We start from the raw sequence: 27853 nt of genomic DNA on the forward strand, positions 1-27853 counted from the left end.
CTGGCCCCGCTGGTTTGCCTGTGAGGAAAGGCTGGCATTGGTGATGCAAATGTGCCCTCAAGTTGGAAGAAGCTTTACAGGCTGTCTGTTCTGGGGACTAGCAGTCCTCAAACTAAATCCTCCCATTTCATTCCCCCTTGTGAAGGACGACAGGTGTGTACCACCACACTCAGCTTCTACAGGCCTTTAAAAAAATATTTTATTTATTTGAGAGAGAATGGATGTGCCAGGGCCTCTAGCCCTGTAAATCAACCCCAGACACATGCACCACCTTCTGTATCTGGCTTATGTGGGTCCTGGAGAATGGAACCTAGGTTCTTTGGCTTTGCAGCCAAGTGCTTTAACCACTAAACCACCTTTCCTGCCCTCTGCAAGGTTTTTAGTTCAGCAATCAGTGTCTTGTACCTGGTGATGGGAAGTTCCTCAGGGCAGACCCTGACCTTCTCCTTGACAGAGGACTGCCAAACCAATGCTGTCATGGTATAGAACTGAAGATGCTAGTGACATAAAACCAAACCAGAAAATACTTTAATTTTGTATGTACAAATGTTGCTTTAAATGTATAACAATTTAGAACAATATTTACAAACCAATTTCAATGGAAAAGTGAAATATAACCAATTCCCAGAGCAGGGCTGACAAGCTGATCATCCCAGGAACCCGACTTTTGGCCTCTTTGGCCCCAAGCTTTCTTCCTTGTTCAGAAGGCTCTGCAAGGATGCATGTAGCACCTTGCCCACTCGCTTGCTGCTCTGCAGGATGGGATAAACAGGAGAGAGTTGGTGAGACCCACACTGCTCAGTAATCCCCATCCCCCAGCCAGCCCGCCAGCCCAACACTGACCCATCCTGCTTGCCCCCTCTCCCCCAGGACTTTCTAAACAGTTTTTGTTTGGTTTGTTTGAGGTAGGGTCTTGCTCTAGCCCAGGCTGACCTGGAATTTACTATATAGTTTCAGGGTGTTCTTGAACTCATGGCAATCCTCCTACCTCTGCCTCCTGAATGCTAGGATTAAAAGCATACACCACCAAGCCTGGCCCAAAACAAGTTTTTAATTTTGTGGCATTGAGGATGGAATCCAGAACCTCATACATGCTAGGCAAGCACACTACACCCCAGCCTGGTAGCTGATTTTTTCTATTTAATTTTTAGAGGTTTAAAAAAATATATTTTTACTTATTTGCAAGCAGAAAGAAAGAGAGACAAAGAGACAGAGAATATGAGAATGGGTGTGCAAGAGCAGATGAACTCCAGATACATGTGCTGCTTTGTGCAACTGGCTTTACAAAGGCCCTGGGAAATCAAACCTGGGCTGTCAGGTTTTGCAATCAAGTGCCTTTAACTGCTGAGCCATGCCCCCCACCCAAAAGGATCCCCCCCCACACACACATAAAGTAAGGTCTTGTTCTAGCCCAGGCTGGCCTGGAATTAGTCTCAAGCTGACCTAGAACTCATAGTGATCCTCCTACCTTTGCCTCCCAAGCGCTGGGATTAAAGGCATGCATCACCATGGCTTGTCTGAGAGGACTTTTTTTTTAAAGAAAAATATTTTTGAGGCAGGTTCTCACTGTGGCCCAGCCTGACCTGGAACACACTCTGCAGTTCCAAGCTGGCTTTAAATTCACAGTGATCCTCCTACCTCTACCTCCTGATGCTGCAATTAAAGGTGTACACTACCACACTTAGCTTTAAAAAATATTTTAGTATTTATTTGAAAACAGAGAGAATATAAGAATGAATGGGTGTATCAGAGCCTCTTGACACTGCAAATGGACTCCAGACGCATGCACCACTCTGTGCATCTGGGTGCTGGGGAATCAAACTTGGGTTATCAGGCTGAACAAGCAAGTACTTTTAACCACTGAGCCATATCTCCAGCCCAGGAGGACTTTCAACATGGTTACAGTTTAGGAAAACCTTGATATACACACACAAAAGAAGGTACTAGCAGCCAGGAAGTAAGAAAGGCTGCCTGACCATCAGTGTTCCTATTGCCATCTCCAGCAGCCATGTTATCAACCAAAGCTAGGGCTGGCCACACCACTGTCTTGCACTAAAAGGACACAGAGAGACCAGAGAGAACTCAGCCAGCTGGGAAAGGAACACACAGTACTAAGGCCATCTTAACAAGCAATTCCTGCCTTGCTGGCACAGAGCCAATCAGAGGTGGCCAAAATCAGACCTTGGATGGGATCTTTGGTGTTACTGCCTCTCAGAGAGGCTAACAGCACTGGCAGGTGGGACACCGACACATCAAGAGATCAGACAGCACATACATTTAGTCTTCATCCCTCACCGAGAAGACAGAGTCGAAAAGACTTTAGATTGACATGTATGATATGTCTACTTCACATCCTTTCGCTAGGGTATCAGTCTCCAGGCTCATGAATAATTTTAACAATACAATGAACCAGCTTCAAATCTTCCCACAAGCCTTCCATATTCCCTCGGCACTGTGGCTAGAACTCTATTGCTGGATCCAGTCTTAGTGTCAGAGAAAAGACAACAGTCCTAGACTGTAGTCCGAACCTGCCCAGATCAGGTGAGTCAATGGTGTCTGTCTCAAGTACCTACTAAGTGTCACGTGAGGTGATCCTCCAAGTGGGAATAAAAATGCTTATGAAAAGATATCCTGGTTTGATCTTATAAAAGGATCGAATCAAAGGCAAAGTCAGGATTAAGGCCCCAAATGACTGCAGATTGCTTAACAAAACATTAGAGAACCAAAAATTAAAATAAAATAAAAATTAGAGAACCAAGAGTAGTAATGTTTACAGCCATCAGGAAAGGCCCTGATTATTGATACAGACGAAGGTGGGAGGGAAGACTAGGAGAGACATAAACCGGATGTCAGGACACTAGGACTTGGGAAGGTTCCAACACCTCTGAACTCAGACCTGCAGGAGGGAGAGCAGAGGCCACAGCAGCAGCCTAAAGAACCATCAGGCTACCACTAGGGGCAAGTGCACTGTGAGTCTGCGGGAGGTAGCAGCTCGGCAGTTCCCTGAGCAGAGTTTACAGACCTTAGCCCCTAAGCCAGGGAAGAGGCTCAGCTCAATGGATGGGGCTCAACCTCCCGGCACGGCAGCCCTACAAGGTCACAGCAACACGGTGGCTGCAGATCCTGCAGGCAGTCTGCTGATCCTAGCTCTAGTATTCACATGCTGGGGAACCTGTGTTCATCCTCTGCTGCCCAAAGTTCCTCATCTAAAAATTAAGGGCAGCTGACAAGGAGAGACAGTGCCTGAAACATGGTGTGCAATAAATCTTCACTGTTTTTGCTGTTTAGAAACTGGAGTTCTCAAACTTCTCTCAGTGAGGGAGAACCCCTGCAATGGGTTAAGAGCCCTGCCAGGAGAGGTATTACAAAGAGCTTCTCCTGCATTTTAGTGTACTAGAGAACCTGAGTGCACCCTGCTTAATGGAGTATTGAGACTAGGTGCTAATGTGTACTGAACACTGATAAGCACTGTCTCTGCCTCTCGCGCCCCCTCAGAGCAGCCTCGCTGGCAGACACTTCCCACTCTGCAAGAGAGGGAACCATGGCCTACAGCAAGATCAATAGCTGGGAAATCATAGCTCACAACCTACCCATTAGGTTACTTTTTTTGTTTTGGGAGCTTGGGGTTTTGAGGGTGCTGAAAATCAAACCCAGGGAGTCATTCATGTTAAGCATGCAATCTACCCCTGAGCCACACTCCCAGCCCATTTTTTCTTTTAAAAAATATTTTATTTATTTGCAAGGACAGAGAGAGTGAATGCGCGTATGAGAGCACACACATCAGAGTCTCTAGTTGCTGCAAATCAACTCCAGATGCATGCGCCACCCTGTGCATCTGGCTTTATGTGGATACTGGGGAATCGAATCTGAGTCATTAGGCTTCATACAGGCCAAATGCCTTAACCACGAGGCCATCTCTACAGCTCCCATTTTTCTCTTTTAAATAAGATAGAAAGAGGCACAGTGTTAGGTAGCAGGCTCTGGGTACAACCCCAGCACTGCAAAATACAACAGACAAAGAGATATAGATGAGCAGTGCTTGGAATCTTCAGTGAAAAGACTGGGGAAAGAGAGTTTGCTTCAAGCAATTACCTCTGGGCCTATGGGAGACACAGTGGTCACCTAAAGAAGTGACTCTGATCCGACTGCACATAGCAATTCAGCCAGCAAGCTAAGGTATGTGTGAGGAAGAAGGCCTGGAGAGCAGGACTCATGGGAACAAACAGAAGTGGAGAAGTGTCCTGATGCTGCTGCCCAGCTGAGGGGCCTGAGGGGACAATCCAACCCACACCTACCCCAGAGGTTCTCACCACCCCTGCTAACCTCCACCAAACACTTCCAAACTGAAGAATGTGGGAGCCACCCTCAGTACCAGCCCTACCTTGATTCTCCCTGTGATGGACAAGAATTCAAGTCCCTCATCTTGTTACTGGAATTACAAGTAGTTCTTCACATGATCAACAGCCAATACTCCCACAGCGAAAAGCAGCCACTTAGAATCAGAGGCAAAGGAGGACTTGCTGGGTGGGAGCCAGTCACTGGCAGGGCCTTCCTTCAACCTAGGCCTCTCCTTCCTGGGCTAGGTCAGTAGATAGCAGCCTACCCACTATTCTGGGAGCTCAACTGTGGGGGCCGGGGTGTGAATGAGGACTCCCATGGGTGACAAGTTTGAAGCAGCAAGTTTTCTAGCTAGGGCCCAGTCCTTGCTCAGCATCACAGACTTACCTCCATCATCTCAAAGATGCTCTCAGGGTCCAGGCTGCCCTTCCCCACTTTCCTCATGCATGTCACAACTCCCTTGCTGGTCACTGACACCAGCAAGCTGGCCAGGGAGCAGGCCTCCTCCTGAAGAGTGGCATCCACCACATGCCGACAGCCTATCTGCAAGGTCAGAGTAGCACAGTACACATGGGGACACGGTACCTCAGATTCTCCTCTAGGTCTGAACTGCCAGACAAAGGTGGGGCAGGGCCCAACCAAGATCTTATTTTAGATTCTGTTCATCTCTGTTTCAGGTCACCGTGATGAAATGGACCAAGGGGAGTAGGAGGCACAGCCCACTGAGACAGAAGCCACTAGGCTTTCAACAGAGGCCATGTGACAGCTCACTCACTACAATGATGAATACAGATGGCCATGCTTAGAGATGAGCTCAACATGAACTCAGCACAGGGGTTCTGCCCAGTCCCAACACCCGGTGAGCATTTCCCCACTGTCTAGGTGACCAACTGCTTTCACTGTAATTAAGCCGATCCATTCTGCCTCATTTCTTTGGTGTTTGTTGTTGTTGCTACTGTCCTGTTTTATTTTTCCCAAGGTAGAGGGTCTCACTCTACACCAGGTTGATCTAGAATTCACTATATAGTCTCAGGCTGGCCTCAAACTCACAACGATCCTCCTACCTCTGCCTCCCGAGTACTGGGATTAAAGGCATGCACCACCACACCTGGCTTGCTATTCTGTTTTTTGAGACAGCATCCTGCTATGGAGTCCTAAATGGCATGTCATCTTAGTTAGCCAGGCACTCAATTTACCCTTGCTGGCATTTAACTAGCAGCAACCCTCCTGCTTCTATCTCCCAAGGGCTGGGATTTCATGCATGAGCCACCATGCTGGGCTCAGCTTCATTTTTACATAACAAGTCCCATGTGTAATCAGCCACAATCCCAGTCAACACAGGCCTGGGGCAATGCTAGTTACACACCAGCACCCAGACACCAGGTTCTACAGCCTCTGGACTCTGTGAATACTACAACATCTAGGACCAATCCCAACCCCTCATATCAGCGGGACCCACAGAGGAACAGTGTTTGCCACCCTTCCAGTACTCAGCCACCCTAGACCCCAGCAGCCAGGAAGTTAAATGAAATGCACAGACAGTGCACTGAAGGGTCTGCAGAAGGCCTAACAGCCCAGCTAAAAGCCCACTCCAGTGCTCCTAGGTCCCCATCAAGTCCTCTCACCAACAGGAAACGAGCTAGTGGTGATAACGGTTTTTAATACAACTAAATTATGAATTTGGGCTAAAGCTGTTTCTCTATGGTTTAATAACTAACTTCTCACCCTATTACATAGTCTCAACCATCTAAGGTTAGAAGAAACCCACCTCTTGGGAAAGACAAAGACCCTAAAAGACACACTCACACACCTTGCAGAGAGTGACAATGCAGGGGACATGCTCCACGCTGAGTCGGATGCAGTCATAGGGGTCATCAGACAGCTCAATGTCCTTCGACCCCTCTTCATCCTCCAGCACACGAACCCTTGGTATTCTGGAAGCAGAAGCATGATTAAAATTTCCACTTATTGGGATGGGGAAAAGAACCTCTTTTTCTTGAGGCTGAGAGTCCCAGTCAAACCCGTGTCTTACAAGTCACAGTATGACCACCTTGGTGCCACCCTCATCCCCATTATCTGTCTAAAGCCCTGGTTGGAGCTTCTCTGTCAGGGGCCCCTGGGTATAAGTAATAAGTCATATCCTTTTTGTCTAAGACAGTAAGCATTTTGAATTTAGGTTGGTATGTCAAAAAAAAAAAAAAAAAAGCTTGTAGCTGGGCGTGGTGGCACATGCCTTCAATCCCAGCACTCTTGAAGGCAGAAGTATAGTTAGAGGCCAGCCTGAGACTACATAATTAATTCCAGGTCAGCCGGGACTAGAGCAAGACCTTACTTTGAAAACTAAAAACAAACAAACCTAAAACCTTGTGCATGTATATACACGCACCTTGCACACATACAGGATTGATTTTCCTGACCCGTTGTCCATAACATGGATGGGCAAAAAGTTAAGAGAATATCCTTGGATGGCATCTGGAGGACCTTGATGCACAAAAGGCCTCTCTGTATGAGGACCCCAGTGCTTCCCAGTGCCAACAGTGTCACCTCAACTGGGCACTGGTTTCACATGCTGATGCCTACTTTGCCCAGTGTTTCTGAGTCAAATAGCTCTCCCTGCCTCCCTGGCACCTATGAGAATCAGTTGGTAGAGGGGAGTCATCTCTGAGGCTCAATATACAGCTGATGGTAACTTCTTTTCCTTTCAGCCAAGCACCAGCCCAAGCAGCTGCTGGCAATTTTTCATGCATGCTCACACTGTGGCTGCGAAGCCCAGGCCTACATCTCAGATGGACCCACAAGGAGTCTAGCCACACAGCCAAGGGGGAGGGGGACTATAGTTTCGAATCTCACACATACTCTATCCTGAAGTTCCAATCCTAATTAACTTTGTTTTCATTTGGTCTGTACTCTAAAACCAGGTAGGTGTTACATTGTCCATAACTGACCACTAAAAAACTAAACTTTAGAATTACCAAAGGAATTACAACATACCCCTAAGAGGATGATGTTCAGACTGCACTTAGTGAATACTTTCATTAGCAAGCCCTTGGATGTGCCGCTGTGGGCATTTTCATCCTGATATTGGGAGACTAGGATTGTCCGGCTTCTCACCATGAAGAAGACGTGATCAATGTCCTAGAATAACCTATTGGCTCATTTTTTCAATAATAAGGTTTTAATTAATTTTTTTTGGGGGGGGGGAAGTTTGAGTTAGTGTCTCACTCTAACCCAGACTGACCTAGAACTCATTCTAGTCCCAGACAACCTTGAACCCACAGAGATCCTCCTACCTCTGCCTCTGGAGTGCAGCGATTACAGGCTTGGGATACCACACCCAGCTAAAAATTTTCTTATCTTTATGCCTGTGTGTAGGTATGCATGTGGAGGTGAGAGGACAACCTTGGGAGTCAGGCCTCACTTTCCACCTTGTTTGAGGCAGGATCTCTAGTTGTTTGCTACTTGTATACCAGGCTAGCTGGCCCATAAACTGTGAGGAATTCTCCTGTCTCCACTTGCCATCTCACCATAGGCTTACTGGGATTACACCATGCACTACTGCACTCAGCCTTACGTGGGATCTGCTGATTCCAGCTCAGTTCCTCACACTTGCATGGCAAGCACTTCACCCACTGAGCCATCTCCTCAGCTCCCAGTTATAATATTTATTTATTTTATTTTATTTTATTTATTTTTGGTCTCACTCTATCCCAGGCTGACCTGGCATTCACTATGTAGTCACAGGGTAGCCTCAAACTCATAGTGATCCTCCTACCTCTGCCTCCCAAGTGCTGGGATTAAAAGCGTGCACCACCACACCCGGCTATTTATTTATCTTTGAGGTAGGGTCTCACTCTAGCTCTGGCTGGCTTTGAGCTCATGGTGACTCTTACCTCAGCCTCCCAAGTACTAATATTAAAGGCATGTATCACCACACCTGCTCTACTTAAGTTTTTGTTTTGTTTTGTTTTTTGGGTTTTTTTTTTTTTTAAGTTTTTCGAGGCAGGGTCTCACTCTAGCCCAGGCTGACCTGGAATTCACTGTGTAGTCTCAGGGTGGCCTTGAACTCATGGCGATCCTCCTGCCTCTGCCTCCCGAGTGCTGGGATTAAAGGTGTGTGCCACCACGCCTGGCTTACTTATGTATTTTTAATATCTATTTACTTGTTTATGTACAACAAGGCCTCTTGCCACCATAAATGAATGACAGATGCATGTACAACTTTTCTGTCTGGCTTTATGTGGGTACTGGAGAACTGAACTCAAACTGGCAGGTTTTCCCAGCTCAAACTATTTTTTTTTTTTTTTTGAAGCATGCCCAACAGACTGCCTCCCTCCCCTGCTTTTTTACATGAGAGAGCAAGTGTGTGTGTGTGTGTGGGGAGGGAGAGGGGGAGAGAGAGAGAGAGGGAGGGAGAGACATGGCATGCCAGGGCCTCAGCCACTGAAATCGAACTCCAGATGCATGTGTCCCCTTGTATGCATATGCCATTTTGCACACTTGCATCACTGTGCATCTGGCTTACATGGGACCTAGAGAGTCAAACATGTATCTTTAGGCTTTACAGGCAAGCGTCTTAACCACTAAGCCATCTCTCCAGCCCTCAACTTATGTTTTAAGTTGTCATTTTATCCTAGGACCCCCTCATTGCCTTAATATAAGCTCTCTCCCATGAAATCAGCACACCTACCCACATGTTTACTCAAGAGCTACAAAACTTCTCAAAGCAGCGGTACAGGGTTGGGAGATGACCCAATGGTTAAAGGCACTTGCTTGCAAAACCTGATGACCTGGGTTCAATTCCCCAGCAAGAGGCATATAATGGGTGTGCATCTGGAGTTTGTTTGCAGTGGCATGAGGCCCTGGCATACCCATTTCTGCCCCCTCTCAGCCTGAAAATATCCCAGCACTTGGGAGGCAGAGGTAGGAGGATTGCTATGAGTTCAAGGCCACCCTAAGACTACTTAGTGAATTCTACATCAGCCTGCACTAGAGTGAAACCCTAACCTCGGAAAACCCAACAAGAAAAAAGTAGTAATTGGTACATAGGAAGAAGATAGGCTTTATAAATCAAAGAATAAAACAGGGGCTGGGGAGATGGTTCAGCAGTTCAAGGTGTTTGCTTGCAAAGCCTAGTGGGCCAGGATCAATTCCACAGCCCCCATGTAAAGCTGGATGGTTATTCACTGCAGTAGGAGGAGAACCTGGCACAACTCCTAACATGTATATGAATAACTAATTTTTCAAAAAGGATAAAGAAAATGTCAGCACATAAACTTAGCATCTGTATGCGCTGAACAGCCTATGTGGAAAAGGAAACCACAATGGTAGAACCAGTGTTCTTCACCAATAATCAAGCTGCCTCCCTGCCTTTATAACTCATGTGTGCATAACAGAGGAATATGTGCTAGACGCTGTGGGTGGAGCCAAGCCAGAAGGTGAATGCAACTGCCCAGAAACAGGTGGGCAGGTGCCTGAGGGTCTTTTTGCTTCTCTGTTGCTTTCTAATACTGTCTACATGGTACATGTTTACTTATGAAACAATAATATTAAAAAAAAGGTTCTATTTAGTTTTAGGTTAGAAAATCTTTTTTCAGGGGCTGGAGAAATGGCTTAGTGGTTAAGTGCTTGCTTGTGAAGCCTAAGGACCCCAGTTCGAGGCTCCATTCCCTAAGGACCCACATAAGCCAAATGCGTTTGCAGAGGCTACAGGCCCTGGCATGCCCATTCTCTCTCTCTTTCTATCTGCCTCTTTCTCTCTCTCTCTCTCTAATAAACAAATAAAAAGAAACAAAAAAAAAGTAAAAGAAAATCTTTTTTCAGGAGTTTAACTCCAGGTATCATCCTGTCAACACTGAAACATGCTTATGACAGTGAACACTGGGGTCCTCAGTGTTCCATTCTAGCTCTCCCTAGGTCTGCAAGGCCATCTCCAGGAGACTTACCTTGTGTTGAAGAGAGCAGCTTTCACAGCAATGGAAATAGCATCAAACAAATTCCCACCACATTCCAGTAGCTAAGGGAGACAGGAAGAAAAAGGAAGTGTTACTTGTTACTGCATTAACCTAGGTATCAATAAAATAAAGGTAAGAACTGGGCATGGTGTCTATAATGTCTATAATCCCAGCACTCAGGAGGCTGAGGCAAAAGGCTTGCCATGAGATAGAACTTGGCTGCATAGGAATTCCAGTCTAGCTTGGGCTTCCTAGTTCCTAACTAACTAACTAACTAACTAAAGACCAGAACACAGAGCTGTGCTCAGGGCCAGCTGTGCTGAGAGCTCTGACAATTCTCCCTGATCACAGTGATGCAACATCCAGCAAGGTAACACAGCTTTCAGGCTGCAGCAATGCTGTTCTCATGGGTCTCACTGAAGCAGGGACCAACCACCTGTACCTTGTCCCAGGTAACATTCAACATTTGCCACCAGGAAGGGTCAGAGCCACTGATGTGGCCAAGGCCATTAGTGCACGCAGATGAAGTATCACATAGATGCGGATGCCTCTGCAGCCAGCCGAGGAGCCTCTGTGCTGGAACAGACCCCACAGAGCATCTTAAACTCACTAGAAAGGTGAGAACAAAGCAACTCTCTTATGTGGCAGCTGAGCAGAGCTCTTGCCACTGTCCTGTACTATACTCATTATGATAGATACAAACTTTAGCCTCCAACATTCAAGCTTATCATCAAGACATGGAAGCAAGAGAGTAAAATGCTAACATAAGTCCCCAGTGTTTGGAGGGGCCCTGCCTTCCTGAAGCAGGCTACGTGGGTCTGACCCTCACTTTGCCACTTGCTGGCTATGTCCTCTGAGCTTTGCTTGGCCCCTCAGTGAAGCAAAGCCACGCTGTGACCCTGAAGCCAAAATGAGACCACATCTTTAACCTTAAAACTCCTGAACCCACAAATCACCCTTCCTCACCTTGGAGAACAAGCCCAGTCTAGCAGAACCTTTGGTTAAACATATCAATAGAACCAAAACTGACAGGAGGGTATAGGTGGTGTGAGGAAGCCCTTAGAGCAGCATTAGCCTAGAATAAGCAGAGAGGACTTAGGCAGAGCATATTGGAGAAAATACCATTCCCCCCCCCACCCAACACACACAGAGGCAGGGATGGAGCAGAGCTGAAGAAGGCCCATTTGGTCACCATCATCCCCAGCACACATTTCAGATGCATAAACCCTAAACTGTTTCTTTTAGGGGAATAGTACCACTTACTCTGTACTGAAGAGCTACTTTCACAATATACTGCTTAGAGATCCAGTCCACCAAGTGGGAAACATCTTCCCACACAAAACCTGCTTTCCTAGGGATTCCCTCACTGATCTCACAGATATGCAGGCTCGGGGACTCCTCTATTTGTATGGCCAGCTGCAGGGTGCTACTTATTCTTCCCTTCCCACACCCAAGGCCATGCCCACATACAGGCTGTCATGACCCTTCCAGGCCCAATCTCCTCACACAAGGTTTCCATGTTGTGTCAATGAAGCAAATCCAACATCCCACCTGGGTAAACACAGAAGCCATTAGAGGAAGGACTATAGAGAGCAGAGTGAAGCTCCCATGTTAAACCTTTACTTTCATAAAATAACCCAACTGGGTTGAATGTGCCCCTGGAAATCACGGATCATCCTACTGTAATGGATTTCAAGTCAATACGTCTGAAGCAAAAGAATGAAGACATGGAAGGGCACCCAGCAAATGCCCATCACCTATGGCCTCTGTCTGGAGACTCCTCAGACCAACCTGCACCTCAGGAGACACAATCCCATAATCACACAAAGACGAGTCCAAACAGCCTATCACCTTAATAATATGATTTTTTTTCTTTTCTTTTCTTCTCTTTTCTGTTTTTCAAGGTAGGGTCTAATTCTAGCCCATGCTGACCTGGAATTCACTATGTAGGCTCAGGGTGGCCTTGAATTCACAGTGATCTTCCTAACTCTGCCTCCCAAGTGTTGGGATTAAATGTGTGTGCCACCACACCTGGCTAATAAATACAATTTCTAAAACTGGTTTTGTGTCCATAAAAAGCTTTTTGATGACTATAATAACCTTTACCCCTCTAGGTCTCTTTCCTCAGTGACACATGGAAACTAGGACAGTGTCTGCTCTCAGAATGTTTCTAAGGGTTATATGCAAATGCATGAAGAATTTATTGTAATCTCACACTGAAAGTGTCAACTTACTAAACTCTGCCCATCACTACCTGGCAGCATCTGGAGGGCTCCTTGTTTTTACTTCCTCAATAACCCATGAGATCAGTTTTAGATGTACTTAGGATATAACTACAACTCTGTTACAGAATGACATCATGTGTATATACACACAAACACACAAGCAGCAAGATGACTCACCAGCACATCCACATAGAGGATCCAGCAATGCTCCCGAGGACTGATGCAGAGGGTCCGCAAGTCAACGCTGCTCTTGTTGTTAAATATCCGGTAGAGGGTGTTGGCGATCTCTGTGCCAAGGTCATCACCTCCTCGCCCTTCAAATTCTGGGGTCGCATTGGCTGAACTACATGGGATGATAACAGAAAGGTGGAGTGGGCCTCTGCTAAAGCAGCAAAGAGCATAGAAGAGGGCTTCACTAAAGTCTTTCCAAGACATTCTGGAACAGCCAACACACATATACATACACACACATACACAAAATCACCCAGGCCTGGGAGCCTAGCTCAGTGGAAGAGAACAGGCCCAGCACACATGAGGCCTTGGGTTCATCCCAGCATGGCAAAAAGAAAAATAGGTTAAGTCCTAAAGTGAGGCCTACAAGCATATGCAGTGTTCCAGCCCAGCCTTGGAGCCTATCCCTGTCAAAGGGTGTGGCAGGCCTGCAAGCAGAGGCTGTTTGTAGCCAGAGAAATGAGAGAGTAATGGTAACATGAACCTCCCTAGTAATAAACTCACTCTAATCTTCAGAGTATCATAAACTCTTTTCTGGCTAGCACAGGAAGCTGGGAGGCCCACAGATTACCCAGACTGGCTTAGAGAGCATGGGCTCACACTGTCTACACTGGCCCTGATTTACAACAGTGGCAGTACAATACCCTTGTGGAACAATTTATAAGATATGTATGATAGTAGATCAGAGGTAATAACCTTTAGGCCATCACTGTATTGAAAACAAGGAAAATGAATAAAAAAGAAATAGTTTTTGCCAATTAACTATTAAGCTATCCCCTTTATTTCATTTTTTTAATGTATGTGGTGTACACATGCATATAGGCATGTTCTTATGTGTACAGGTATATGTGGAAGCCAGAGGTCAACATTAGGTGCCTTCCTCAATTGTGCATCCACCTCTATGAGACAGGATCTCAGGCAATGAGGTGGGGGCCACTCAATCATTGCCATGTGTGATAGAGGCCATAGAGGGAGCAGAAGCTACAGCAGCAGGTAAAGTTCCAGGAACAGCAAAACCTGTTTGACAGCCCAGGTAGGCCTGCTCCATCTAGTTAATGTTGAAAGAAACCTCAGTGATGTAGAGTAAGAGTACATCACAGGACACTGCTTGGTGTATAATGACTCTGCTTCTCTTGCTACCTGGTCTTTGCTTATCACCAGTAGAACCCTAATTAAAGAGCTTGGAGAAACTTCCTCACTGTTTTAGCAATGTGACTGTTCCCAAACTGCATCTGCCAGACTCAAATACAGCCATGAAAATCAGCTCAATGACAGAGAAATGGCCAAAAGACAGGACAAGGACAGGGCGGGGGAGGTAGTTCAATGGGTAAAGTCCTTGCAATGCCAGCACAAGTACCTGAGTCTGGATCCCCAGATTCCTTGGAAAAGCCAGCCACTATCGCATGAGCATATTTAATCCCAGCACAGCAAGAAAGGAGATGTAGACAGAATTTTCTGAAGGCCAGCTAGCTTGGCAAACACAGTGGCAAACAACTAGAGATACCACCTCATAGAAGGCGGACAGCAAGAAGCCATGTCCTTTGATGTCTACCTGCAGGCCATGGCACCTGCACATGTACACACACACACGCCAGGATCCAAGTTTGTTTGTTTTTTAAAATATAGTTTATATTTTGTTTATAAATGTGTGCATATATATGTGTACATACTTATTTATTTGGTTTTTCAAGGTAGGGTCTCACTCTAGCCCAGGCTGACCTAGAATTAACTATGTAGTCTCAGGGTGACCTTGAACTCCGCTGGGATTAAAGTTGTGTGCCACCACACCCAGCTTAAAAATATTTATTTTATTTTATTTTTCTGTATTTATTTACTTGAGAGAGAAATAGACAGGGGGAAGAAAGAGAGAATGGGCACACCAGGGCCTCCAGCCACTGCAAACGAACTCCAGATGCATGCGCCCCCTTGTGCATCTGGCTTATGTGGGTCTTAGGGAATTGAAGTTGGGTCCTTTGGCTTTGTAGGCAAGTGACTTAACTACTAAGCCATTTCTCAGTCCATAAATGTTTTTATTTTACTTGCAAGCAGAGATAGGTCAAGAAAGAGGGGGAAAGAATGACAGAATGCCCTTTCAGCCACTACAAATGACCTCCAGATGCATGTGCCCCTTTGTGCATCTGGCTTTACATGGGTACTAGAGAACTGAACCCACGTCAGTAGACTTTGCAGGCAAGCATTTTAATTGCTAAGCCATCTTGCCAGCCCTAAGGATCCAAGTTTTTCCTTTGAACAGCCAGTAAAACATATCTGATGCTCACTTAGACACCAAGCAATCAGTGTCAATTCCCATGTTCTAAGTGCCTAAAGACACACCAGCACAGATCTGTGCCCACAAATCCTGTCAAGCTGTTCACTGTCCCTGAATACGTGGGCACATCTCCAGAGTGTCAGTCTCCATGGAAAAGCACTCATATGTACAGCTGTTCCCACCTTCCTAGTCTAGCTGTCTATACGCACCTGCTCACAAAGCCAGGCCCCATTGCTTGAGACCAGGCTAACTTAAAGTGGAAATTCTACCCACCAAAAATAGCATTTTCATTTTCAAACACATCATTCTTTTAGCATAGCTCACATTCAGGCTGAGAGGAAGGTTTACAGACTATGGAACTATGGCCTCATCCTATTTGTGAGTACTTGGCTCTTGTGGTAGTTTCAGTGTATGTCCCAATAGACTCGGGTGTTTTATTAAACTTTGTCTCCAGCTGCCTGACTGGAGGGGGTGGCACTGGGGGTGGATCCTGGGATTCAGCTCTAAAGTATGTTTGGGGCAGATCTGATTTCCAGCCCAAAGATATGCAAAGAGGTCTCAGCTCTGTCTGGGTTCTGTTGCTTGCTGCCAGTTTGCACTTGATCTTTCTGTTGTTTGCTGGCTGGTGGTGGTCTCTCTCTGCTTGGAGGCATGAAAGCAGCAGCTTCCATCACTTGGAACTGTCCCCTGTAAGCCGGGTATAAGTCTCATCCTTATCTACACTGTATCTGGTTTGGATGTTCATCCCAGCAACGTGATGCTGTCTACACCAGCTGTGGATGACGGAAGAGAAGGCCAGGAGGAGATAAGGCAAGTGTTAGGGTGTGGAGCACAGTACATGCTTTGGGAAGCATGAAAAAGCCAGAGACCCCATATTCTGGCAAAGAACGGTTGGGAGGAGTACAGAGATGAGAAGTCTATCCCTTTAATGGGACTCCTGATGGGAGAACAGAAAACACAGGTCTGGAAATGGCCTCAGAGACCATCTTCAGAGGCAAAAACCAAATGTCCTGAAGATGCCAGGTAGAACATGCATGTTCCTGAACAGGGGGCTCATGCAGTTGTGGGTGAGGGAGACTGGAACTTTACAGGCTAAAGAGAGGGTTTTAGTTCTTCCAGTAAAAGAACACTCCACCAGTGAAACAAAACCTCACGGGGGATGTGCCCTGCAGGATGCCACGATGAGCCCAGAGGGAGCAACACCTTCATTTTTCAAGGTGGAAAACATGAAAAAGACTAAAACAGTTTTCTCCATGTGCTATATACATCAACCACTCTTAGCACTTCAGACCTATCACCCCATGCTGTACTCACAGCTGTCTAGTAGGCATTAGGTGTTTATTCTATCTCCATCTTGAACTGAGTCAAACCTAGTGAGTGCTTCACTAATGCCAACAAGTGCTCTGTCACTGAGTTACACCCTCAGCTTCCAATCCCACTGACGATAAAGAAGCAAGTCAGGGGCATTGTGTAATTTGACTAAGGTCACATGAGCAGTCCTTGAGGAGTTAGGATTCTAACCTGGGCAGTACGGCCTCACTTGCTAGACTTCCTTGTAGTCTCAGTGTGTAACTGCAGCCCAGCCTGTCCTCAGCCAGATCCCCTCTGCCTTGGGTTTATTAACCCTCACCTCATATAATGAATGGATGTTTTTGCCATGGGATTAAAAATCGGACCATAAATGCAGTCAAAGAAAGCAGACTAAGACAGCTTTTCTGTTAAATAAAAAGACAGAAAGAAGGGCTATTAATTCTAGTCCCCTTCTCATACGCATCACATTATATCTTTCCAGTACATACAACCAAACGGGCTCTACACTTAAGAATTACCAATCCAATGCAGATCTTTCATAGGGCAATCTCAGTCTCTCCCCACTGGAAAACAACTCAACAATTAGATGAGCTAACAGCACGGCTCCTCCCAGAGCCCCACCCTCCTGACTCATGTCCCCCACCTTGCAGCTTGGTTTAATTAGGATAGAGTGAAATCATGTCTTATCTAGCTGGAGTGAGGCCCCAAACACTAGGCCCATTGTTGCTCCTCTTGCAACCAATCTAGCCTGAGAATCAGTGGAGCCTGTGGAAAGCCAAGTCACAGCAGAAAAATGTGATCTAGTGGTAGGTAGAGCAGCTTCAGGCCTCACCACTCCACTGCCTCATGAGCCTGCACAAGCTTCAGGACCCCTGAGCCCCAGAACACAGTGCATTTGGAACCTTTCATTGTGAGCCTGTTTGAATGCAAACAACCTCAAAGGGCTTCAACAAGTTCCTTCTCTGCTTTGCTTCCACCTCGAGTCCTTCAGCCAAGAATGAGGCCTACCTTCAAGTAGCACTGACCGGCAAGGAACATGGATACCTGGGCACAATGAAACACCTGCTGATGAAGCAGGTTCTCCTAAACTTCTCCAAGTCAAAACGCAAGCCTGCCACTAGTCCTAAACCTTGACACAAAGGTCAGAGTTGAGTGACTTGATGGCCCACCACCCAGTGGTACCCAGAGTAACATGCAGCTCACTCAATCCTTAACTTTCCTATAGGCTTAAGATGGAAGTCAACTTTTCTTAAAAAGTTCTCCGTTAAGCCTAGCACGGTGACGCATGCCTTTAATCCCAGCACTCAGGAGGCAGAGGTAGGAGGATCAGTATAAGTTTGAGGCCACCCTGAGAATACATAATGAATTCCAGGTCGGCTTGGGCTAGAGTGAACCCTACCTCAAAACAAAAAAGAAAAGTTCTCCATTAAATTGGACTTTTCACAGGCTACTATGAGCAAACCAAGGACCTATGACAGGGTTCAAAGGTCCACAATGCGTCCAGAGTAGGAAAAGTGCTCCAGGCCTTGCTGGAGCCTCCGGTCAGATCAGCTGGTCCCTTGCCAACCAGTGGAAATACATCAAGATGTTTCACCATTCCCAAGAAGTAGGCCAAACTACAGGGGTTAGGAGCAGTGTCTACCTGGACATGTGTATTATCATGCCAAGGGACAAACTCAAGGGGCATGAGTTCTCAGAAAAGCAATTATCTCTACAGGAGCTTCCACTGAGAATTGAAACAATTAAAACCTCTAAGTTGCTGATATGGAATTAAACTAAACTGGGCTCAGAGTGGCAGGAAGGCTCCCATGCCAACACCAGTTATCTTCCTCCAAGTGGGAGGCACTCTACAGCAAGGCTTTCTGGCATAGAGGGTATATGGCATGCATATTACTAGGTGCATCCACAGGTGCCCAGGAGCCATTCACTTTCACTGGGTTATGGAATGAGGACTTAATTTTCAAAGACTCAATTGACGTGCTGATTGGCAGGCAGATGAAAGCCTGCAGGGTCTGACAACTCTGACCCTTCTGCAGCACAGTGGGGCTTTGTGACTCAACTCTGCCTCCAGGACTGACTAGCTGAGCCGTAAGAAGCCAGAGCAAGCTGCCTTGAGAAACTACTCATCTTTTTTACTTATTTACTTTTATTTACTTCAGAGAGAGAGAATGGGTACACTGTACACAAAATCCAGACACATGTGCCACCTTGTGCATCTGGCTTACTTAGGTGGGTCCTGGGGAATCGAACCTGGGTCCTTTGGCTTTGCAGGCAAGCACCTTAACCACTAAAGCCATCTCTCCAGCCCTTACTCATTTATTCATTTGTGTTTGGAGGCATCAGGTTTGGTTGCTGCTACAAAGTGTGTTTGTGCCACCTTTTGCATCTGGCTTATGTGGGTGGCTTTGGAATTGAACCTGGGCTGACAGACACTACAAGCAAGTGCTTTTAGCTCCTGAGCCATCCTCCCAGCCCCAAGAACCTAGCCATCTCAACAGGTTGTCAGAACTCCCTGGACAATGGACCCCTGGGGCTATTGGGATGCTCTGAGATTATAAGGTAGGAAGACAGACCAGCACACAGCCACCCTCAACTAGGCAAGTGAGGCTGCTGCTAGAAGCCATGTCTTGGAAAGGCTCAAGGAGCCTTTCCATACTGGAGTCACCTGCCTTCACAGCAAGGATAACAAAGGAAAGGGAGGCCAGCAGGCTTAGCTGCAGCCAGATTCAGACACAGCCTGCAGTGAGGCTAGTTCTCTGAATTCCACCAGGCAAACTCCATGCAGCAAGCCACCATTTAGCTGTCTGGCATGCCCAACTCCACAAAACAAGTCATCTGTCCCATGGTTGGACACTGTTTGCCAAGACCAACAGAATCCACGAAAAGAGCAGATGGGAGTACATATACACATTATTTCCCCAGGATGTGGTTTTGTCTATGCTTACAGCCACCTCCACTGCTTTCTAAACTCAGGTTTGTTTCAATGCTGCTGCAGATAGGCAGCTAGCCATAGATTGGCAAGTAGTGGGTGGGCAACCTCAGGAACATGCAGTTCACTATAATCATCCATTACTCTCTAAGTTATCGCTAAGAACATCATTTTACTTGCTTGCTATATTACCTACTTGCTAGGCAAAATGTGCCCACCAATGTAATAGTGGCATAGGTGTTACAGAGGTAACCAACTGTTTTCTGGTTATATTTGAAGCCTGCTCCACAGGAAGGAATTCAGGTCTGGTACTATAAATCTGGTCAAAGGCTTATAGCTAGAGAAGTCTTAGGTCCTAATGGGGAAGCTACTGCTGTTGTTTTGCTAAATGGACATGTTGTGTTGAATTACCTTCTAAATATTTACATTTATGCCCCATAAGTGCTGCACTCAGCTTTGGTCAGAGAAGCTTCTTTTCATAGTTGCTGATAGTTACTGCAGTGACTCATAACTGGTCAAAGTGATAAGACTACACAACAGCAAAATAGCCCTAAATGGGGTATCTATATCACCCTGTTTCAAGGTTCAGTGATTATCACAGGAAGTAAAAAAGTATAAGAGGAAGCTGTGAAACACTGTCTCCCAGGCATGCCAAGGCTATTGCATTCATAAATTCACAGCAGCTGTGATAACCTGCCCAAGATATAGCTCATCAATATTCCACCATAGATAGGGTGGGACTTGCAGGCCCCATCCCTCCCTGAAGAGCTACTGGGCAGTACATGGTTGCTGGGGGAGGGAGGGACTTTTTTTTTCAGTGGTGTAGCTACTTGTAATTTGCTCGTACTCTTGCAAATGTGTCTGTAAGCAACTCTAATTAAACTCATTAGGCCATCAGAAAAAAGTAGAAGGACTAGTTGAAAAGAGAAATAGACCTTTAGGAATGGGAAAGAGACATGAGAAGGTAGTGGAGGGCAGGGTAAGGAAAAACTACTTTTACTCAACAAGATGAACATGAATAAGCCATTCTTTGGATGAATGGTATAAATCTCAGCTAGGCATAAATTAATTTTTTAAATTTTATTTTATTATTTATTTGAGAGAGAAAGAGGAAGAATGAATGTGGGTGTGCCAGGGGTTCAAACACTGCAAACAAACTCCAGACACATGTGCCACCTTGTGCATCTGGCTCACATGGGGATCGAACCTGGGTCCTTTGGCTTTGCAGGCAATTACCTTAACCATTAAGCCATCTCTCCAGCCCAGATAAATTAATTTTATATCTCTTAGGAAGTCACTGTGGTGAGCTGGATCAGATGTCCCTCATAAACTCGTGTGTTCTGAATGCATGGTCCCCAGCTCATGGCAATTTGGGAGGTAGCGCCTTGCTGGATGAAGTGTATTCCTGAGGGACAACCTTGGAGTGTTATAGCCAGCTCCCCCTTGCCAGAGCTCAGCTCACTCTCTTGCTGCTGTTTTCCACCCACTGTGGCAGGTGATGTCCAGACTCTACTCTACCATCCTTTCCCTGACATCATGAAACTTCCCCTCAAGTCTATAGGCTAAAAAAAACCCTTTCCTCCCATCTCGGCTGCTTTTGCTCGGGTGGTTTGTTGCAGCAAACCAAAGGTAACTGCAACAGTCACATACCAGAACCCTGGTGAAATATTGCCTTAACTGACACCTAAGTGCAGTACTCTGCAGCTGCCCCATCTCTGGTCTGCTTAGGATGACTGAGGCAGATTATGAAGGTTCACAGTTCCTTTCATGGGCGCCTACTCCATACTCATGGAATTTGGCAGAGCAAGGCCAAGGAAGCAAAGGAAAGGATAAGCTGAGAATCTTCAAAGGCCACTATCAACTACATGAACGTGAAGGGTGGCCCAATTCTATGGACAACTCAGACTGGTGAGAACAGATAAGTAGGAGACTGCTGAGGAAGGTGGGGTGAGGGTGGAGAAGACTGGCCAGAAGATGAGCAGAGATTATTCTCCAAGCAAAACACCCAATAAAAACTGCCTCTGAAGCTAGGCATGGTGGTTCACACCTGTAATATCAGCTCTTGGGGAATGGAGGCAGAGGATCAGCAAGATCATCCTCAGCTATATGGGAGTGTGAGGTCAGCCCTAGCACACCACTAACTAAATAATTAAAAACACCCGGCTCTGCACGCAGTGTGAAGTAGGAGGAGGAGCACAACCTCAGAGCCAGATGGAAGTGAGCTGGAACCCTGAAAGTCACCTGTCTACACACCCTACTGGCATTTCTCTCATAGGAGTCTAGTAAGAACCAACTTCTGGTTTGGAAATGAAGACTGGAAGATTACCTCACTGTACAAACATGGGCCTGTGTATGCAGAAAAAGCGTTCACAATGGCCACTGTACCTGCACTGTGCAGCCACGTTCCGTGCTTTCCCTCTGGGTGTCTGGACTTATGTATGTATTAGACACAGAGTGTCCATGTGACTATGCTGAGTCTCTAAAGCTCTCCCAGGCAGAAATGTCACAGATAAACTGCTGTGGCAAATTTCAGCTGTGAGTACAATTATGTGCTCAATATTATGGGTCCTTCTAACAAACCCCAGATGTAGAAGGGGCCTTACCCATACCTAGTGTGAGTCAGTAGAGACCTTTACCCATTCAAGAAGGGCCACTGTCAATATGAGGGACAGAAGCTGAGACCAGGCCCCAAGCTGTACAAGAGGGAAAGAAATAGTAATTCTTGAAAGCAGCTGGAAGTCAGTCACTATGCTAGGTTTCCAGCTCCACCTTTCCTCCTCTTCACAACAGTGTAATTATCTCCATTTTAAAAAAGATTTATTTGTGTATGAGAGACAGACAGAGTAGAGAAAGAATGGGCATGCCAGGGCCTCTAGCCACTGTAAACAAGCTCCAGATGCATGTGCCACTTGTGCACCTGGCTTACAGGGGTGCTGGGGAATCGAACCTGGGTCCTTAGGCATTATAGGCAAGCACTTTAACTGCTAAACCATTTCTCCAGCTCCTATCCACATATTTTTCAATGAAGAAATTTAAGCATAGACTGAGGTCCCTGAAGAGAAGGAAGTGGCTCTGGCTCAGGGCTGGCAGCTCATGCACAAAGCCCTGGCTCTTCTAAGAACCCTTGCTGCCACCTCCTCAGTCTTCCAGGCTATGTGGCTGACCCTAAACCCATCTGCCAAGCAAACCATGAGCAGTTTTCTACTGTGGGAGAATAGGAAAAGAAACAGGGCATTTCAGACCAAACCATCCTTGTTACCTGTGTTCAGTTCTTTCTAAAGCAATGAACCCATTATTTCATTTGACCCTCATGACAATCATGGGCTAGGCTGCCAGGCCAAGGCATTTCTGGATAGGTCCCCATTTCCATTTGGAGAAAACACAGCAAGCACAGGCAATTAAAATGTCAGGAACCTGAGTTCCTGCACTTAGAGGACATTCAATATTTCCTGAGGGGAATGGAGGCAGAGGATCAGCAAGATCATCCTCTAACAAAAGGGTTAAATACAAAATAATAAAAACCTCAACGTAACACCAGAGACTCACTCTCTGAATTTTCATCTTCCTAGGGCCTTGTACATGCTAGGTAAGTCCTCTACCACTAAGCGACATCCCAGTTCTCCTTTTTCTCTCAAACAACTTCCATAGTACCCAGTACTTACCAGTCAACAAAGAACTCCAGGTAGCCTTCATTTGGCTTCTCTAGCTTTGGTGTCCCCATTTCTGCTTTCACTCCTACCAAGATGTCTGTGTGGCCCTGTAGACGCATGCAAGAGTCCTCACTCAGAACAGTAGTGGTGCTGGGACATAGAGCATGTTTTTAGGTGAGAGATCATTCAGGTTTGGAGACTACTTCTCTGAGTTTGGCTTGGTTCTGGGGTCTCCCCACGACCAACATGTATTCTAAAAGCCCACAGGGTATATTGTATAGCTGGCTCCCCAAACTTACCCATCTTCCACCTGGGTATGAACTATGATCACAGTACTTACCAGCTTAACCCTGGCAGACCCACTGGTGTTGGACACCACATCAGTCTCCACCTCAACACAGCGGTAGTCCTCGCAGCCCCGACCATCCACGCGAAGGTCTTCCTAAGGGAACAATAATTATCCTCAGGCCACAATGCCAAACTAAGACCTGGCCACTTCCTGTCCCTCCTGAGAAAATACACACACCTTACTTTGGTGGGGTACCCCAAGTTCTGTCCTTATGGATAATAACATCAGTACCAGCTCAGACATAAGGAAACAAGACTCGGAGAAGCTACAACTTACCCAAGTCCTGGAGCTGACAAGGACAAAGCTACACTCTCATGTCAATGCGCCTAGCTGTAAAGGCCATGCCACACAAGCAAGCATAGAAAACAAGGTAAGATAGGACAAAATAAGCCCCCTCTCTCTAAATCTTCAAGGCTAAAATATGCCTAATGGGGCCTCTTTCCCCCCAAACTCAAGTGCTGTGTACCATCTGAAGACAATACTCTAAAACAGGGTCCAAAACTAATGCAGGCAGACCACTTGTTTTTGTAACAAAGTCATGTCCAATCACTTAGGCGTTCAGTGTTTTTCCCACGACAGCAGGGGAAAGCCCCCCAATGCTTTCCCATCAGGTCCTTTACACGAGTTGGCTAACCTCTGAGGATTCAATTGTTTCTAAGGCGGCTACATGCTGCCTGTACCTTCTGCCCATCAATTCACATCAATTGTTTACTTCTATCAGTATAGCTCACAGCTGCCAGCTTCAAGCTATGGCTAAAATCTAATGCTATCCTTATTCACTTAGTTGCTCAAAGCATTTGGGTTGGGCCAGGGGAACTCCTTCAGGATGGCTTCTGTGCCTCTAGCTGTCTTGTGACTCTTCTTTACTTCTGACAACACAGGATGTCTCTTGCATTTTCCATGCCCTGCCCCTGCCCCTGCCCCTGGTGACTAGCTTTTTCTCCAAGGTTCCTTTTACTAGAGGACAATATTTAAAACCTAAGATCTAGGTGCTAAGTTCATTCCCACTGAATATCACTGCTTCTAGACCTTCTCAGAAAAGATCAAAGAAAAAAACATACATACTAACCCACACATTCCCATACATCCACACTGAATTCTTTATACATGCACCAAAGAGCCATAAGTGCACACCAATAGCTTAGTCTCCATGTAATACCCTGGGTTCATTCCAACTTTTAGTCTTCTACAATGTATATACACATTTGTTCAATCTCAGTATATACAGTTTCAAAGCTGCTAGCCACACTCCTGTGAGAGTTTCCAGCAGAGAACAATTACATAAATGTTTCATTTTCTTCTTTCCCTTGCTGTCATGGCATTCATTTGTAACATAGGCCCATGTGTAACAGTTACTACTTCAGTTGGGTTTCCCCAAATCCTGATTACTTTAAATTACTTACTTACTTTTTGGGATATGTAGAATATCACTACGATTCTAAGAGTCAAAGTCATCAGAAAAGGTAGGCTCAGTAATGTCACCTTCCCTATACCTGTACTACATTTTTTCCAAGCCAGCCTCCCCCCTTTTGGTTTTTTGAAGTAGGGTCTCCCTCTAGCCCAAGCTGACCTGGAATTCCATGTAGTCTCAGGGTGGCCTAGAACTCATGGTGATCCTCCCAAGTGCTGGGATTAAAGGTATGTGCCAAGGCCCAGCTCCAAGCCCTTTCTTTCCACCTCTTTCCCACCCACTCCAGGTCAGTACAAACCTCTTAATGAGATCTAGCTTACCTTTTGGTATTTCCTTTGAACAAATGAGCAGATATATGAGAAGTTTAACCCCCCCCCTTTTTTTTTGTTTTCTTGTGGTTTTTTTTTTTCCGAAGTAGGGTCTCACTCTAGTCCAGGCTGACCTGGAATTCACTATGTAGTCTCAGAGTGGCCTCAAACTCACGGAGATCCTCCTACCTCTGCCTCCCACGTGCTGGGATTAAAGGTATGCACCACCACACCTATCTTTGAAAACATTTTTGAAAGCAGCTATTTAAAAAAAAATAATAGGGAGCTGGAGAGATGGTTTAGCGGTTAAGCGCTTGCCTGTGAAGCCTAAGGACCCCGGTTCGAGGCTCGATTCCCCAGGACCCAAGTTAGCCAGGTGCACAAGGGGGCGCACATGTCTGGAATTCGTCTGCAGTGGCTGGAGGCCCTGGCGCACCCATTCTCTCCCTCTCTCTCTCTCTGCCTCTTTCTCTGTCACTCTCAAATAAATAAATAATAATAAACAAAAAAAATTAAAAAAAATAAAAATAATAGGGCTGGAGAGATGACTTAGCGGTTAAGCGCTTGCCTGTGAAGCCTAAGGACCCCGGTTCGAGGCTCGGTTCCCCAGGTCCCACGTTAGCCAGATGCACAAGGGGGCGCACGCATCTGGAGTTCGTTTGCAGAGGCTGGAAGCCCTGGCACACCCATTCTCTCTCTCTCCCTCTATCTGTCTTTCTGTCTGTTGCTCTCAAATAAATAAATAAATAAATAAAATAATAATAATAATAATAAAAAGTCATTCACTTTATCAGATTCTTATTTATGTTCTTATTTTTCGAGGTAGGGTCTCACTCTCAGCTCAGGATGACCTGGAATTCACTATGTAGTCCCAGGATGGCCTCAAGCTCACAGTGATCATCCTACCTCTGCTTCACGAGTGCTGGGATTAAAGGTATGTGCCACCATGCCTGGATCCCAGCCCCTACTCTTGAATTAGTCCTCAAAAGCTGACAAACTGTAAGTTCTGACTTTATTACTTGGACTTAACATGCAACCTGATCAAACTTTGATGTTTCCTAGTCAATAAGGGCACAGAATACAACTGCCGCTCACAGTTTTAAAGGGGATGGCCTTTACTCCCATTACAAGCTTTTTAAAAATCTTTTTGTTTTATTTTTATTTATTTATTTGAGAGCAAGAGAGAGAGAGAGGGGGGGGGCAGAGAGAGAGAGCGCACATGCACCAGGGCCTCCAGCCACTGCAAACGAACTACAGATGTGTGCACCCCCTTGTGCATCTGGCTAACATGGGTCCTGGGGAACTGAGCCTCAAACTGGGGTCCTTAGGCTTCACAGGCAAGCGCTTAACCGCTAAGCCATTTCTCCAAGCCCCATTACAAGCTTTAATAGTAACTGGCTGCCTTGATCTGATGGCTACATACATCGCAGCACTGACTGCATTTGGTCCAGGTGGAGGGAAGGCAATCAAGAGGGTCTGTCAGTGGCTGAAAACTCCAATGGGAGCACCAAAGCATGGTTTACCAACAGGAATGGAACCAGAACAAGATACCACAGAGAACATTACCAGGTTCACCATTCTTCACATCAGTTCTTTAGTGGTGAAAACAGGGCCTGAACGCTGAGCAATGAAGAAGATGATATAAATCATAACTGCTGGATGATCTTAGTTCGCCACTGGCAAAATGGGAAATCAACAATTGTACCACTGGCTACAAAGCTGCTTTGAAAAGTTCTCAGCCAGGCAGTGGTGGCCCACTCTGTAATCCAGGAACTTGACAGGCTGAGGCGGGAAGATTGCCACAAACTGGAGATACTCCTGGACTACAAGAACCCTGTCTCCAAAAACCAGAAAGAGGGAATGTGGGGATGTAGCACAGTGGTAGAGCATGTTGGAGTTACTGGGTTTAAACTTCAACGTCCCCAAAAGATAGATAGATAGATAGATAGATAGATAGATAGATAGATATATAAAATATGTGGTGGAGGACGCGAGACAGAGTCTTGTAGAAATTCTCTGGAAAGATCGCTCCAACGCCAGAATGAGGGAATGTAGAGAAGCTTATGGGGGAAGAGGGGAGGTTGAGGAAGCCTTCCTAAGACGCTTTAACCCACAAACTAAGATTTTATTCCCATTTTATAGTTTTCATAGACATGGGGAGGGGTAAGTGAACAAACAAGATGGCATCATTTCTGTAGTCAGGCCACCCTAACAATGAACTCCATTTCTTTCAGACTTTTCCATCTGCTGACAAAGACGAGTTTCAGCTCCTCTGCAATTAACTCTTACAGTAACTCAGTGAATCAGTTCAACTTTTAGCTTTTCTACCACAGTCTCGCTCTGCAGTCGAGGCTAGCCTTAAACTCGCAATCCTCCTGCCTCCACTTTCCCAATGCAAGGCTTACAGGAACACATGCCCGCTCTCGGTCTAGCACACCGAGGCCCACGGTCGCCCTCCCCGACCCCACTTCCGGATGGGGGTACACCCGAGCGCCGTCCCCGAAGCACGCCGAGGCCGAAAGGACGTGGTTCCCTAAGAGAGGCCCTCCGCGCCGGCGGCGCCCTTCCCGCGGGCGCTTCCCAGCCGCAAAGCCGCGGGGACGCAAGCCGTCCTGGCGCACCCTCGCCGCGGGGACCCCAGGACGCCGGCGCGTCAGTCCCGGGTCGCGCCTGCCTCGCGGCGGCCCAGGACGGCAACAGCCCCGCCTCGGCCGCCGTCGCTACCTGCACTCCGTGCACGACGTACACCTTCTCGGCCTCGCTCAGCGCCGCCGACGCCATGTTGCCCGCCGCCCGCGCGCGTCATCAGCCGGCGCCCGCCGGGCCTGCGCGTCATCAGCCCGCGCCCGCCGCTCCCGCAGCCGCGGCGGCCGCCACCGCC

The 27853-nt window shown here is 46.5% G+C and overlaps 1 protein-coding gene across 2 annotated transcripts; it reads right to left on the reverse strand.

The window, feature by feature from the left end:
* Positions 1 to 506: 506 nt before the first annotated feature.
* Exosc7 (exosome component 7) lies at positions 507 to 27782 on the reverse strand. Of its 2 annotated transcripts, XM_004662136.3 has the most exons (8): positions 27697 to 27782; positions 23245 to 23346; positions 22917 to 23011; positions 12692 to 12857; positions 10281 to 10351; positions 6149 to 6272; positions 4726 to 4881; positions 507 to 752 (listed from the first exon to the last, which is right to left on the reverse strand). In XM_004662136.3, the coding sequence occupies exons 1-8, from the start codon at positions 27751 to 27753 to the stop codon at positions 648 to 650; spliced, it is 876 nt and encodes a 291-aa protein (XP_004662193.1). In that variant the 5' UTR covers positions 27754 to 27782; the 3' UTR covers positions 507 to 647. The 2 variants fall into 2 exon arrangements, with proteins under 2 accessions (XP_004662193.1, XP_044992558.1); XM_045136623.1 differs by lacking the exon at positions 22917 to 23011.
* Positions 27783 to 27853: the final 71 nt, after the last annotated feature.

This window comes from Jaculus jaculus, chromosome 17, assembly GCF_020740685.1.
Source record: "Jaculus jaculus isolate mJacJac1 chromosome 17, mJacJac1.mat.Y.cur, whole genome shotgun sequence".
In the NCBI taxonomy this organism is placed as follows: Eukaryota; Metazoa; Chordata; class Mammalia; order Rodentia; family Dipodidae; genus Jaculus; species Jaculus jaculus.

Coding starts and splice junctions, on each gene's coding strand:
- Exosc7 (XM_004662136.3), bottom strand. CDS start 27,753: ATGGCGTCGGCGGCGCTGAGCGAGGCCGAGAAGGTGTACGTCGTGCAC. Junction 23,347..27,696: donor ACGTCGTGCACGGAGTGCAG/GTAGCGACGGCG, acceptor TTGTTCCCTTAG/GAAGACCTTCGCGTGGATGG. Junction 753..4,725: donor GCATCTTTGAGATGATGGAG/GTAAGTCTGTGA, acceptor CCCATCCTGCAG/AGCAGCAAGCGAGTGGGCAA.